This window comes from Condylura cristata, unplaced genomic scaffold (genome assembly GCF_000260355.1).
Source record: "Condylura cristata isolate star-nosed mole 26May11 unplaced genomic scaffold, ConCri1.0 scaffold00017, whole genome shotgun sequence".
NCBI classification, from domain to species: Eukaryota; Metazoa; Chordata; class Mammalia; order Eulipotyphla; family Talpidae; genus Condylura; species Condylura cristata.
The window spans coordinates 34,165,605-34,180,586 of NW_004567118.1; the positions used below are offsets into that span (position 1 = coordinate 34,165,605).

The 14,982-nt window shown below is 41.0% G+C and overlaps 1 protein-coding gene across 1 annotated transcript in view; it reads right to left on the reverse strand.

Annotated features, from left to right (window-relative positions):
* Window positions 1-14,982, reverse strand: part of VPS53 (vacuolar protein sorting 53 homolog (S. cerevisiae)) — a 127,616-nt gene that overhangs the window by 104,117 nt on the left and 8,517 nt on the right. Inside the window, exons 3-4 of the mRNA XM_004684807.2 lie at window positions 11,718-11,767; window positions 9,453-9,519 (exon numbers count right to left, since the gene is read on the reverse strand). Of these exons, the coding sequence (XP_004684864.1) occupies window positions 9,453-9,519; window positions 11,718-11,767 (117 nt within the window). The remainder of the gene's footprint in view (window positions 1-9,452; window positions 9,520-11,717; window positions 11,768-14,982) is intronic.

The window sequence follows — 14,982 nt, forward strand, 5'->3', positions numbered from 1 at the left end:
GCATACAGAACTGGAGTACAGGCCAGAGGTACAGGGATGGTGAGAGGCTTCACCAGCGACAGAGTGGGGAGCAGAACAGGCAGATTGACCAAGTACACTGCTGTACACTGCTGAGGGGAGCAGATGGTGAGATAGGAGCAGTCTGCTGCGCCATGTGGACCACCTCTGGGGCCAGGGATCAAACTCACACTGAAGCGGTTGAGGCAGCTTGCAGTGCTGTGTCCTAACCCACTGCGCCACCAATGAGTGCCTACCATTGGTGTTTTGAAATAATTAACTGTAAGCACCCTTCAGCCCTGAAGGAGGTATCATTATTTCTGTGTCACAGATGAACAGGTGTCTCAGAGAAGTCAAGAAACTTGCCCAAGTTCACACAGCTAAAGACTGACAAAGCCAAAATTTAAATTCACAGCTTCAGTTTTTTCACTTCACTCAGCTGCCATCCAGTGTTGTATTAGTGCCAATATCCAATCCCAAAATCAGACATATGCCAATCTTTACAGAATTCAAATAAAGTGCTCAGCCCTTCACTGTACACAGGGAAGAGATAAGAGAGCTATTTGGATTCTTTATAGGATATCTTAAAAATGCGAGGTTTGGGTCCTCCCTGGTGGCGCAATGGGTTGAAGCACAGCACTGACAAGCTACAGCCACTTCAGCATGAGTTCAATCCCCGCCCTGGAGGTGACCCGCATGGCAAGGCAGATCTCTCCTGATCTGCCTGCTGTTCCCCTCAGCACTGTACTTCATCCATCTGCCTGTTCTGTTTCCCACTCTGTCTCTGGTGAATCCTCTTACCACCCTGCACCTCTGGCATGTACCCCAGTTCTGTATGCATAAATAAATAAATCTTTTTTTTAAAATGCGAGGTTTTAGAGGACAAGAGGCAAAGGGTTCCAATATGCAGCAGACAAGTCACTCTGCCAAAAATAGCTACAAGGGCTCATGGCAATAAACAGGATGAAGCACAGTGATAAGACTAAACACAGTGCTGAACAACAATGGACATTCTCTGAGTCCCTGCCTCAACTACAGTCTACAGTGCTCTAGAAGTATGCAAAACTAAACATTCACTTGGATTCCACTGTCAAATAAAAGCAAGCCAACCTTGACCTCTATACCAGATGGAAGAAATCCTGGTTGAGAATGGTAGAAAGCCCCACTACAAACCAAGGACACAGTGACCCTACAAAAGCCTGAGTGAGTTACAGCCTCACTCCAGCAATGCCGCACTGAATCACAGAGCTTTCTGCACTCCCAGGTCATGTGCAAAGCATAGCAATTTCTGAAGTTGAGTGTCATCTGCAGACATTCTGAAAATTGTAATTCAAAAAAATTAAAAAAAAACAAAAAATGCCTACCCATTCTTGGCCACTAATGGAAAAATTTAAACCTATACTTTAAAAAGTGGGGGACATTCCCTCACCCTGGGGTGCAGGAGTTAATAAGTCTCAGTGCTATCAAACCATCACCAGCCACCACAGCATGAGTTTGATCTCTGGCCAGGGAGCTGACCCACATGGCACAGCAGACCTCTCCTGACTAGCCCACTAATCCCCTCAGCAATGTATTTCAGTAGATCTGCCTGTTCTGTTCCCTACCCTGTCTCTGATGAATCCTCTCACCCCCTGCACCTTTGGCCTACACCTCAGTTCTTACATGCATAAATAGATAAAAATAAGTATTTTTTAAAAAGAAGTTCAATGGCTTTAGATTTAGTTGTACTTCAGCAGAAAAAAAGTGACAGTTGTCTTTCCCCAAGTATGATACCTTAAATACTAATGCCTTTATTTTACCAATGGACTTCATTATCTTTCCAAAGAGAGAATGAAATAAGAGATCAATTTGAAGTGGTGAGAGGGAAGAATTCAAATCACACTGCTGATGAGCTGATAATTCTAAATTCATAATCCCACATAATGAAGATTGATGCTATGCTGTGAAGTCCCACCATCTACCTCATTCAGGCTCTTGGACAGCACAGTTACTTTTAACTTTTGAACTAAATGATAAGCCAATGTTGAAGATAAAAAGTAAAGAGCACTTTGTCCAACATGCTTTGCTGATTTACTTAGTAAATCTTTATGACATCTTTATGAAAAGAAAAGGCAAGTATTACCAGCTTCCTTTTCTGAGAAAACCCAAGAAATGTGGCTTTGATAGAGACTGAGGATAGGAAGAGATCCTTTGTTTTCTGGGCCTGATCCTTTGGACTAAAATGAAGACAATGAAGAAAAGCAGTCTCTGATAGCACACCGCATGGCCCTCAACCTGTCTCCTTCAAATTTTTCTTCTACAATTTGAATGAAGACACAGGAAGGCATGTCTGGTGAATCCACAAATGAAAAATTGGGGAGATTATCAAGATTCCAATAGCTCTCAATAAGCTGGACAATCAAGCAAAGGAAAGAGGAATCCAAGAGACACATAAAGTCCAACACTTAATTTCAAAGAACCTCTGAAACAAAGAAAGGAAGGGAAAAGTTTAAAAGCAGTTTATATGAAAAAAGACCTGGAGCAGATGTAAACGAATAGTGGATGTCGTATTTAGCCTTTGCAGTACTTGAGACAAATACTAAGTCAACCATTAAAAACTTAGTCACATAAAATTTGGATTTCTGGCTTCTTTTGAAAACACTAATCTGTCTGGCACCCCCAGATCTGTCTAGATCCGATAACCAGTTAGAACAGAGCTGTGTCCTCTCTCCCACACTGGATATACAAGGGTCTGCTGAGACCACTGAAATTATGTTCTTACCTCTGTGGGCATGTTTATAACCCTTGACTTGGGAATTTCAGGTAATTGCCAATACCACAGAAACCAAAGTTATAAGAATATAGCTGTCAAAAATTTCACCTACTCCGAGGCAATGTAAGTACAGTGTCAAAATCCCTGACTGTAACTTTTGAAGAGTCACAAACTCCCTAGGGAATCTAGAAAAATCAGATGTCTCTTCAAAAATGTCTATCCATAAAAAATTTGCAGTTAATTTTAGGGAACTGACAGACTCCTGGAGTTCACAGTTCCCAAGTTATTAACCCAGCCCAAAATACAGGTCCAAACTGTCCCACTGTGTATCCACAACAGTGTACATCTTCCTGGCCAAGACCCACATTTTATTTAAAAGATTTCTTTTTATATATTTATGCATATAAGAACTGCAGTATAAGTCAGAGGGGTGGGGAGTGAGACACAGTGAGAAGCAGAATAGACGGATGTACCAAAATACACTGCTGAGGGGAGTAGCAGGCGAGACAGGAGAGGTCTGCCATGCCACGTGGGTCAGCTCCCTGGCTAGGGATCACTGCAGTGGCAAACTATGACTAGCAAATACCTTGACAATGCTGAAACTTAACCCTGTGCCACCAGAGAGGCCCCAAGAATCACATTTTAAGAGAGATGCCAACAAAGTACAAGTAACCTGGAAGACAAGGAGTCTGAAAATCATATCATAAAATTGAGGAAAGTAAGAATGGTTAGCCTAGGGGGAAAAAAAGAAACACTCAGAAAGGAACATAATACTATTTCAAATTTTAGAACCTGTGATAAGGAAGAGGGATTAGGTTTACTCTAGTACAACTGAAAGAACTAAGGTCAGTAAGAAGTTACAATAAAGTCCAATTTAGTATTTCAGTTCAGACTAAGAAAGAGACTAGAATAGACTATCCCATGGAAAGCAAAAGTAGTGAGTTCCCCATCACTGGAAGCATCCAAGACGAAAAATAATGAAATGTCAGTCATACAAAGATTCCTGAAGTTTGTACTATAATTATCTAAAATTCCTTCCATATCAAAGTTTTAATGATCAGAATTGAAGATGAAAATAACAAGTTTCTTGTCATCCCAAACTTTAATCTTGTTCTGATGCAACAGGTACATGTGATCCAAGCTCCACTCAAGAGTCAAAAGGTTTTCTGTTGGTGATTTTCAGTGAGCTGACTGAAAGCAGCTGTCTAAAAGGCATCTACTGGCCACTCTTTTGCCAACTTTCTCTCTCTTTTTTTTTTTTAAACTAACTCCTCTATTCACCTCTCTTCCTTTCTACCTTCAAGTTGAATTCATGGGAAACCATCTAAGTTTCATAGCAGAACAAATCATGTACTTGTTGAATTGACTCATCTTATCCACAAAGTTTTCAAACATGTGGGCATTTAGTTAGAGTTTTTGCCTGATGATTTCAGCAGATAAAAATGGGGAGAATTTGGTGCTCCATTAACCTTGTATGAGCATCACAGTCTGGTTAGAAGAGGTCACAGACTAGACCAGCTTGAGTTTGCCCACGCAGGAGGCGGTCAGTAATCAAAGGCTCTCCAAAATGTGTAGCAGAGTGCTAATCAGGCAGCTGAGATTTTAGAAATTCCAGCCAACGGTCTCACTGTATCTTCAACTTAAACATTACTCTGTAGCCACAATTTTTCAGTCACTAAAGATGCTTGTCAAAAGGAATTTTTCTGCTCAAAGTCTTTCAAGATACATGAATGTTAAACAAATACTTTCCCCTTAATTACACAGGTTAAAAAGCACATCATCTGTCTGGCTGAATACAACCAAGATGAAATTTTAAAAGGGAAACTTTCCTTTTGCTCTCCTCCCGAGTGTTGCTCAGCAGCTTAGGAAACAAGTTTTGAAAGCAAATTTTTCCTCTGTTCCAGGGAAAAGGGGAACTTGGGGCCTCCTGACCTATAAAACTCACTATTTTGGAACATCCATAACTCTCCCAAGTCTGTGCCAGTCAAGCAGTCTCCCTGTAGCAAACCACCAGGCAGCAGGGCTGGACAGCAAGGCTTTTACCCCTAGGAGTTGACAAGGATAGGAACCCAAAGTTCCCTGGAAAAAAAAAGTCTACTTCAGCCTGCATTACAAACTGTTTGGAAAAGGCAGATGGAGGGGATGACAGGAAAAGCAATTATTTCTTCTGGGCTTCCTTTCTGTCTGGATTCTAAGGAGACGAACACAAAATTCCATCACAGATTGAAATGCTATCTAAACATTCTTGAAAATGTGGTCCTGCTCTCTGAAATATGACCTGCTCAGCTGCAGCAACCTGTAAGCTATTAATATGTGAAGGTGGGGAAGGGTGACATTCCTGCAAACTGTCTAATTCTGGGTCTGACTCTCCACTACTACTAGCTTGTGACTACAGATTAAAACATAAATAGCCAAAAGATAAATATCTACAAAGCATGACCAACAAAAAGTCCTGATGAATCATTCATTTTATTTTCACACTCTTGGAATTTTTTTAAAGATTTATTTATTTATGCTTACGGAACTGGTGTACAGGGCAGAAGTGTGGTAGGTTAAGAGCATTCACCAAAGACAGAGTGGGGAGCAGAACAGGCAGATCTACTGAAATACACTGCTGAGGGGAGCAGCAGGCAGGTCAGGAGAGGTCTGCCATGCCATGTGGATCAGCTCCCTGGCTGGGTATCGAACTCCAGCTGCAGTGGCTTCTGAGAGCTTCATAGTGCGGTGCTTTAACCTGTTGAGCCACCAGGGAGAGCCACACTCTTGGAATTTTAAATACCTGAGACTCTCATAAGTATTTTAAGTTTTATAGTGAGCAACTCTAAATGTAGGCTGAATCACTAAATGATAGTGTTACTATTTCAAATCATAGTAAGTTGGGACTAATCATATACAACCCAAGCTTTACACAACTTTAAATAAACATGTGTGCTGATCAAAACAATATTTTTATGATAAAGGGCTTTTGTTTATTTATAATTAATAATTTCACACAAACCAGTCACTAGAGTTGAATAAAATGTGGACTGTGTTCTGAGAAATGGGAAGATGCAGTTCTTCCTTCAAGAAACGTATAAACTCATCAAGGGACAAGATGTGCTTATTAGTCAAAGGGAGGAGATCAAGATGCACAGGGCTGTGGGAGTTTGTCAGCAAAAGGAATACCAGAACCACTTTCTCATATGTAAAATGAAAGAAGTGGGCCAGATGAATCTCAAGCAACTTTTACTTAAAAAATTCTCATTCCTTCTATGTATACAGAATGTACTTCTATGTATACAGAAAATTTCATAAAATTAGCACTTGCTCTGTGGCTTTGATGGGTAAGATTTTGAAGTGAAGCTACTGGAAGAAAAAGGAAAGTAAACATTTTAGACAAAGAGCATCACATAAGCACAGACAAAGAAAGCACAGATGCTTCTGGAGTCTGAGTCTTCAGTGCAGCTGCTTCACAGAGGAGACAAAATGGAAAGGTAGATGGAAGCCTCGAATGCCTTGTGCTAAGGAATCTGAACGTACTTTGGTAGATAGAGGCCAAGGTTTCTGAAGTAGACAACATAAGGAAACTGAAAGAGCAGAAAGAGGCTCGAGTGCTTGCAGGCTGCCCTGTTCCTCTTTATTAATTCTCAGGGCCTTTTTGCACAGGCTTCCCCTGCCAGAGAAGTGGTGCTACTTGGGAGAGACCTAAATAGACAAACATGAAGTAATAAGGACTAAGAATCATGCCAAGACCAGGAAATAGGATCAGTTCTAGGAACTTAATATATCTATACACAAATACGGATAACAAGGAAGAAGGTAGACTACTTATAAATAAGCCAATGCAAGGTGCTTACTAATAAGAAAAGGAAAGTTCACCATAAAATATAGGAAAAACACAAAATGGCCAAAACAAAAATGTCAGAGGAAAAGATCCCTAGCACCTTCAAGCTACCAGCAAAGGAAAAAGACATATGAGAGATCAAGACATTTCTAAATAGGATCATACCACCACCTACCCCCACACTCCCACATCTTTTACAATGCCACCTGCCAAAAATCTGGGTAGCACATAAACATTTTAAGAAATTAGCTAAGGGCCCTCCCTGGTGGCGCAGCGAGTCGGACACTGTACTGCAAAGCTAAGCCAAGCCATGTCTGCTTCAGTGCAAGTTTGATCCCCACCCCAGAGGTGATCCACATGGCAAGGTAGAACTCTCCTGTCTCACCCGCTGCTCCCCTCAGCAGTGTACTTCGTCGATCTGCCTGTTCTGCTCCCCACTCTGTCTCTGACGAATCCTCTTGCTGCCCCTGTGCCCCATTTCTGTATGCATAAATAAATTATTAAAGAAAAGAAATTAGTTAAACTAAAAAAAAGTCAAATCACGTAACAGAAGACAAATGACGAACTGGAGTTATTTGTCTTGAGTGTGTACAGAGGTACACACTCAAGCTAATTGAGTTAGGATTGTAAAAGGAGGACCAGACACTGTCTGAGACAAAGACTAGAAAAGGCACGCTCAGCATTTCTGTTATGATAGCAAATTCTGAAATATGATTCCTAAACAGGCGAACAGAATCCAAAAGAAAAGGAAAATGGTTAATAGATAACATCTGGTCTCTCAATCACTTTTGAAAAAGCCCTCCTCCTCAAACACTTTTTTCCCTTCATTCCCTTCCAATAGTCCTCCTTCCTAGATCTATAAAGAACCATAAAATCAATCTAGTTATCTGTTTTCCAACAAAACTAGTATGAGGAATCAAAGTGGTGTCAAATTACTATCTCCCCCCCCTTTTTTTTTTTACAATAATGAACTTTACTTCCATCTTGATTTTAAAAAATTTTGTTTTAATTGTGGTGAGATTTCCTAAACAGAAAATTTATACTCTTAATCATTTGTCACTTCCATGTCACTGAACACATTCACACTGTTGTGCAACCATCATCACCAGTCAGTCTAGTGATTCCTTTCATCTTAGAAAACTGAAACTCTATACACATGAAATAGTAAAGCCCCATTCTACCCCAGCCCCAGAAATTACGATTATACTTTGTCTTAGGATTTTTACTACCATAAGTTCCCCCATAAATGGAATCATATTGCATTTCTGATTGGCTCATTTCACTTAGCATAGTACTCTCCAGATTTACCCATGTTGTGGTATGTTAAAGTATTTTCTTGCTTTTGAAGGCTGAATACTATTCCATTGACTATAAGCATCATATTTTGCTGAACTTTTCAGCTGTCTATGGATACTTGGCTTCCACATTTTAGATATTAGACATAAAGCTGCTACAAATATGGGTATTAAAATTTCTCTGAGATCTTGCTTGTGAGTGTATACCCAGAACTGGAATTGCTGAATCATAATGTAATTTTATTTTTTTGTGCCATTTTGTATTCCTACCAACAGTATATGGGGATCCAATTTTTTTTTTTAAAGATTTATTTATTTATGCATATAGAACTGGGGTACAGGCCAGAGATGCGGAGGGTGAGAGGATTCACCAAAGACAAAGCGGGGAGCAGACCAGGCAGATTGACAAAGTACACTGCTGAGGGGAGCAGCGGGCGGGTCAGGAGAGGTCTGCCTCGCCATGTGGATCTCTTCCTGGGCAGTTGGGAATCGAACTCATGCAGAAGCGGCTTAAGCTTCTTAGTGCTGTGCTTTAACCCGCTGCGCCACCAGGTAGGGCCAAGGATCCAATTTTTTTTACATCCTTGCCAACACTTGTTCTCTGGTGTCTTGGTATCAGCCATCCTATTAAGTACATGAGACAGCTCATGAGAGTTCTGATTTGCGTGTCCTTATCAATGAGTGATGAAGAGCTCATTTTCATGCACATCTTTTTAATTTCTATTCAAATTCTCTGCCCCTTTTTTATTGATGTTGTTTGTTTTTTTTGTGGTTGGATTTCAGGAGTTCCATATATATTCTGGATATTAATCCCTGATCAGCTATGACTTGTAATTGTTTGCTCACACTCGTAGCTTACCTTTTAGCTCTGTTCATAATGTCTTGTGTTGCACAGGTTACTACTATCTTTGGTAGCAACAAAGGTAATAGCAAAATCCTAACAATTTAGCAGACACAAAAGCAGCAAACTTCTTTAGTCATAATATAGGAGGGTACAAGTAATGTCTGACACAAGGGACAAAGTCAAGGAAACTCTGGTTTCCTTTTTTTAATGTGTACACCCCATGCCCAGGGTGACTGTGCCACACACAACACATGTTCCTGGTCCACAAGAAACACAGTTGAGAGCTCAGGCTGGTCTGGGCAACCTCCTCCTGCTACCAGGGCACAAGTCATGTTCACCTCCTGCTGTACACATCAATAAAAAATTGTTCTGCAAGGGCCCACCCTGGTGGCACAGCAGGTTAAAGCACAGCACTAAGAAGCAAAGCCACATCAGCATGAGTTCAAACCCCACCCGTCCCGGAGGTGACCCACATGGCGCGGCAGACCTCTCCTGACCCGCTCGCTGTTCGCCTCAGCAGTGTACTTCATTGATCTGCCTGTTCTGCGCCCCACTGTCTCTGGTGAAGCCTCTCACCGCCCCTGAGCCTCTGGCCTGTACCCCAAATTCTGTGTGCACAAATAAATAAATCTAGAAAAAAAATGTTTGTTCTGCAAGCAGGCAGTATGACATTTTGGTCACTTGGTCATTGGGTCTTAAAGAAATTAGGCAGTATAATTAATGGAGGTAGAGATTACTTACTTGCCTGCCATCCTGGCCCACATTTGTTTGACCTCTTACAACAGTTCGAATATTGTCATCCAGTCTCCTAGGGAAAAGTTAAAAGGACATAAATCATTTAAGCAATCTCTAATCTAGGTTGACCCAAGTTGGGGGAAATTAGTAGTTTATTCATCAAATCCTGCATTTTGTACCCTCTTGTTCAGAAAAATCAAACAAGTCTGAATGGTATAAAGGCTGAAGTGCAGACCCCAGATGGGGCAGGAGCAGTGGTGTAAGAAGCCAAGTCCAGCACAGACTGGTGAGTCATCTTTGCTTTAAAAAAGGCTATTTTCACTTATTATTCAGAGTTGTCCAAAAGGACCAATATAACTTTTAGCATTTTTCATGGAGTAAACCAAGGATGACAAAACTGCTGAGCTTTAATGGGAGCAAGCCAGGGAGTTCAAATTACTCCACACAAAATCCTTCCTCAGAAACCTTTTAAGAGAGAGGAGCCAGGGCAGCATATGAAATCAGTGCTTTGCCCTCTGGGCCCTGATCCTGCAGTCTGTGTAGTAGACACATCTGTGCCTCCAGTTCCTCTTTCCACTGCAGTTCAACAGGGACCATTTAATGGCATCCCAACCAGAGAAATTAGTATCAATTTCATTTTTCATTTGAAGAAACCATTAAAAGTACAGCAGGAGAAAGTTGAAAGTAACTGTTTCACAAGTGATTTTGGGATCATCAGGGAATTTCCATTATCTGTGCAAACCCTGGACAAGTTAGTGAAAGCCAAAGTACCAAAACAGAGAAAGGCTTCTCTGCACTTCTTCGGGCATCCAACTGTGTCATACATTCACAGCAAAAGTCTTCAAAAAAAGACCCAAAAGTAGTAAGAAAAACAAACTCCCTCTGGAGTCAAAATAAATGCTTCTTCTCATAAAAAAGTTTAAAACAAATAATAAAAAATAGTATTTGAAGTAATGGTATCAACCATTATAATTAGAATGAACAAACATTAACCTTGTATCTACCATGTGTTAAAACTGGAAATCTAGACACTGACAAACCACAACAAGGGCAGGAGAGACACTTGACTACCATCCTAGATAATCACATCTGTATTAACCACAGTGTGTAATCCTGGACGACCAGCAACTAGCAGATCTGACCACACTGTCAGCTGATTCATGGGCAAGGGATATAGACAGCCCATTTTCTTATCTAAGCCTTCAGAATTAAAAAAAAGGATTTAACTTGCTACATTAAAAATAGTAGAGATTACTCTGCCTCCTATTATAATCAGCTGTGCTGTTTCTTTGGTATAAATATAATTGAAGACTGACCAAAAAAATAAGTTCTTTGCCACAAGAAATTGAAAAATCCAGAAAAAAAATATCAATAGCAGGCCTTTCCCCTATGGCTCAAGGGGTTAAATGAAACTATCCACAGCTACTGCAGCATGAGTTTGATCCCCGGCCAGCGAGCTGACACACATGGCACAGCAGACCTCTCCTGTCTCACCTGCTGCTCCCCTCAGCAGTATATTTCAGTCAATCTCCCTGTTCTGCTCCCCACTCTGTCTCTGGTGAGTCCTCTCACTCCTCTCCCCACCACACCTCTGGCCTGTACCCCATTCAGTTCCTCAGAAAAATAAATCTTTTTTTTAAAGATTTATTTATTGATTCGTATAGAACTAGGGTACAGGCCAGAGATGCGGAGGGTGAGAGGATTCACCAGAGAGAGCGGGAAGCAGAACAGGCAGATCGATAAAGTACACTGCTGAGGGGAGCAGCAGGCGGGTCAGGAGAGGTCTGCCTCACCATGTGGATCTCCTCCCGGGCAGGTGGGGATCGAACTCATGCAGAAGTGGCTTAAGCTTCTTTGTGCTGTGCTTTCACCTGCTGCGCCACCAGGGAAGGCCCAAATCTTTTTTTTTTTTTTTAAAGATTTATTTATTTATGTTTACAGAACTTGGGGTACAGGCCAGAGGTGTGGTGGGTGAGAGGATTGACCAGAGGCAGAGTACGGAGCAAAACAGGCAGATCTACTGAAATACACTGCTGAGGGGAGCAGCAGGCAGGTCAGGAGAGGTCTGCCACGCCATGTGGGTCAGGTTCCTGGCTGGGAACAGATCTCATGCTGCAGTGGCTTTGGAGAGCTTCATAATGCGGTGCTTTAACTCACTGCACCAATAGCATCCTGGAGATTTCAGTATTCTCACAGCTAAGTGTGATCCAGAATGTAATTGATGACATTAAAACATACTTTCAATGATTAATAATCATACTGTGTACTTACCTTATTTTCAGTCTAATTTTGTTCACAACTTCATCTATGTTTGCCAGAGACTACAATAAAGAAGGAAAAGTGTCAGTTATTTACTTCCTGAAATTCCTCCTTCCAAAGAAATGAATTATAATGGATAGTTAATCTCAAAAAATTTAATCATGCAGTATGATACAATTTTTTACTTTAAAAAAGTTACAGCAGTAGTTGGCCAACTACTGACAAATCCAGCCCAGAGCCTATTTTTGGTAAATAATTGGAACACAGTGATGGCCACTGATTTACAAATTGTCTATGAATGCCTTGGAGCTACACAGCAGAGCTGACTAGTTACAACACAGACTGTATAGTCCACAAAGCCAAAAGTACTTACTACTGGATCCCTTTATAGAAAGTTGGCTAATTCTTGAGGCACAGGATCATACAAATTCATACAATACTCACTCCAATAAAAATTAATGATTACAATACATAGACAAATCTTATTAACATAATGGTATATTTTAAAAAGCTAGCCATAACACTATATTTTGTCTGATAGGTTTATATAACAAAATCATTAATCAAAAATGGGTAAAAAAATCAATGGTACTGACTTAACTCCACCTACAGAGAAATAAGATTGCATGGACTGTGAGGACTACTATGGAAGTAAATGAGATATAACATAGTGAAGGCAGAAAGGAGACCATGACATAGATTCTGGATGTGAAGGTTTCTGTCCAAAGTCCCAGGCTGGTACTGAGAGGCAGGACAGCACCATGTGAACACTGCAAGGGATTACTGCCAGAACATAAAAGGAGTCCCTTCTCTGGTGAATAAATACATACACAATACATCCCTCTTGTTGACATATGTTGAATCTGTCCATACCACAGGATGTCTCCTGGATAATTATATCTGGATCCCTTGTTTTTTAAGTTTTCCCTTCTTACACTGAGGGCTGGACTGGATGTGACTATTCAAAATATCTTCTAAATATGGAGTTGACACATAAATTTTAAAATAGTGAAGAAGGGCCCTCCCTGGTGGCACAGCGGGTTAAAGCACAGCACTAAGAAGCTTAAGCCACTTCTGCATGAGTTCGATTCCTGCCTGCCCCGGAGGAGATCCACATGGCGAGGCAGACCTCTCCTGGCTCGCCCGCTGCTCCCCTCAGCAGTGTACTTTGTAGATTTGTCTGTTCTGCTCCCCTCTCTGTCTCTGGTGAATCCTCTCACCCTCCACATTTCTGGCCTGTATCCCGGTTCCATATGAATAAATAAATAAATCTTAAAAAAAAAAAAAAGTGCAGCACAAGAAGTCATTGGCAGCCACTTCAGCATGAGTTCAATCCCCAGTCAGGGAGGTGATCTACATGGTACAGCAGACATCTCCTGTCTCACCCACTGCTCCCCTCAGCAGTGTACTTTGTCAGTTGGCCTGCTCTGCTCCCTACTCTGTCTCTAGTGAATCCTCTCACCTCCTAAGCAACCCCAGTTCTGTATGCATAAATAAATAAATCTTTAAGAAGAAATAGTAAAGATGAGAAGACAACAGAATGGGACAGAAAATTGAGCATGAAAGCTAGTGAAGAAAGATGAAGAGGAGGAGAAAACAGAGAGAGTCAAGTGGAATCCAGGGATATTTTAGCATATTTTCTTATGCTAAATAAGAATAATCCCCCTGAGATGTGGAAAACAATGTACTACATATTTTTTTTTTAATGGGTAAAACTACTATCTGGTGTTAAAAGACAGGATAATGGTAGCTTTAGGGGAAGTGATGATTATGAGGATGCAGAAAGGGGAGATCTTAAGATATTTCACATTTCTTGACCTTGGTAGGAATTAGTTACATGGTTGTATTAATTTTGTGAAAACTTAACAAGTTGTACACTTAATATTTGGGTACTTCTCCACATTGCATACTTTGATAAATAAATCTATCTTTTTTCTAAGTGTGTTAGTCCATTAGAAAAATGCCACGGAGGCTAAATATAGTAGCTACAATCTCAAGTGCTAAACTTCACATAATCAGTAGTGGTACTTGTAATAATGAAAAGGAGGATTGTAAGTTTTTCTCCTTTGTGCCTGATAGTTTCAAATTGTTCTATGCTGCATATGTATAACCATTAAGGTTATAACAAAGTTATTTCTAGTTTTTAAACAATGACAATAAAAACAAGCTGACAAGTTCCAAACCTAGCCAGGAGAAAATGTGAGGAAAGGGTGCCCCCTAGTGGAACAGAGATGGTATACATGTACAATACCAATTTCTCAAAATAGAACTTTGTAAGTCTTCTTTTCCTCTCCCTCAACAGCTGAGAAAGAATTTGAGGGTGATAAAGGAGCTGTATCTGCAGGCAGCAGTCCAGGAGCCTGCCAAGAGCAGGTCACAGATGCTTGAAGTATCAGGTTGGGCCATTCAGACAAAGCCAATGGTTACTCAGAATTTTCAGAAATCCAAGAAGAGACTAAGGTAAAGATGAATCTCAGAAGAAGGAAGTTAGTTACCTTTACTGAAGAGTGGCACTGCCAAGTCTTTCACTTTAAACTGAACTGGGCATAAATCACACCACGAGGTAACAGGAGCTGGACTTGGCCCAGCTCTGCCACTACCAACTTGCTGTATGTCTAAAGGGCAAGTTGTTCAACTTCTGAGTTTCTACTTCCTCAGGCAAAAAAGATAAAATAGCACTGCTGGAACTGTCCATCTCTGCTGGAACCCTTTTTATTAGGGGGGAAGGGGAGAAAGACTTAAAAAGAAAAATTATCTGGGGAATCTGGCTGAAGGATAGTCATGAATTCTTTGTACCGTTCTTGCAATTTTTCCAAAAATGAAAAATTATATCAAAATTTAAAAACAGTAACATATTTAAAATCAGTTTAACAGCTACATAACCAAAAATACAAACAGAAGAAGAAAACAGTGAAAAATGAGATTTCCTCTTCCTGGCCTACTGCCCCATCCCCACCCCCCAGCTTTCCTTCCCAGAAGCAGTGGCCCTGACATTTCTTTACTTAAATCACATACACAATGTCCTATACCATGCTTTCTTCACTTAATATTAAGCTTTCAGGCCCTCCCTGGTGGCGCAGCGGGTTAAACCACAGCACCAAGAAGCTTAAGCCACTTCGGCATGAGTTAGATCCCCGCCTGCCCCGGAGGTGACCACATGGTGCAGCAGACCTCTCCTGACCGGCCTGCTGCTCCCCTCAACAGTGTACTTCATCGATCTGCCTGTTCTGTTCCCCACTCTGTCACTGGTGAAGCCTCTCACTGCCCCTGAACCTCT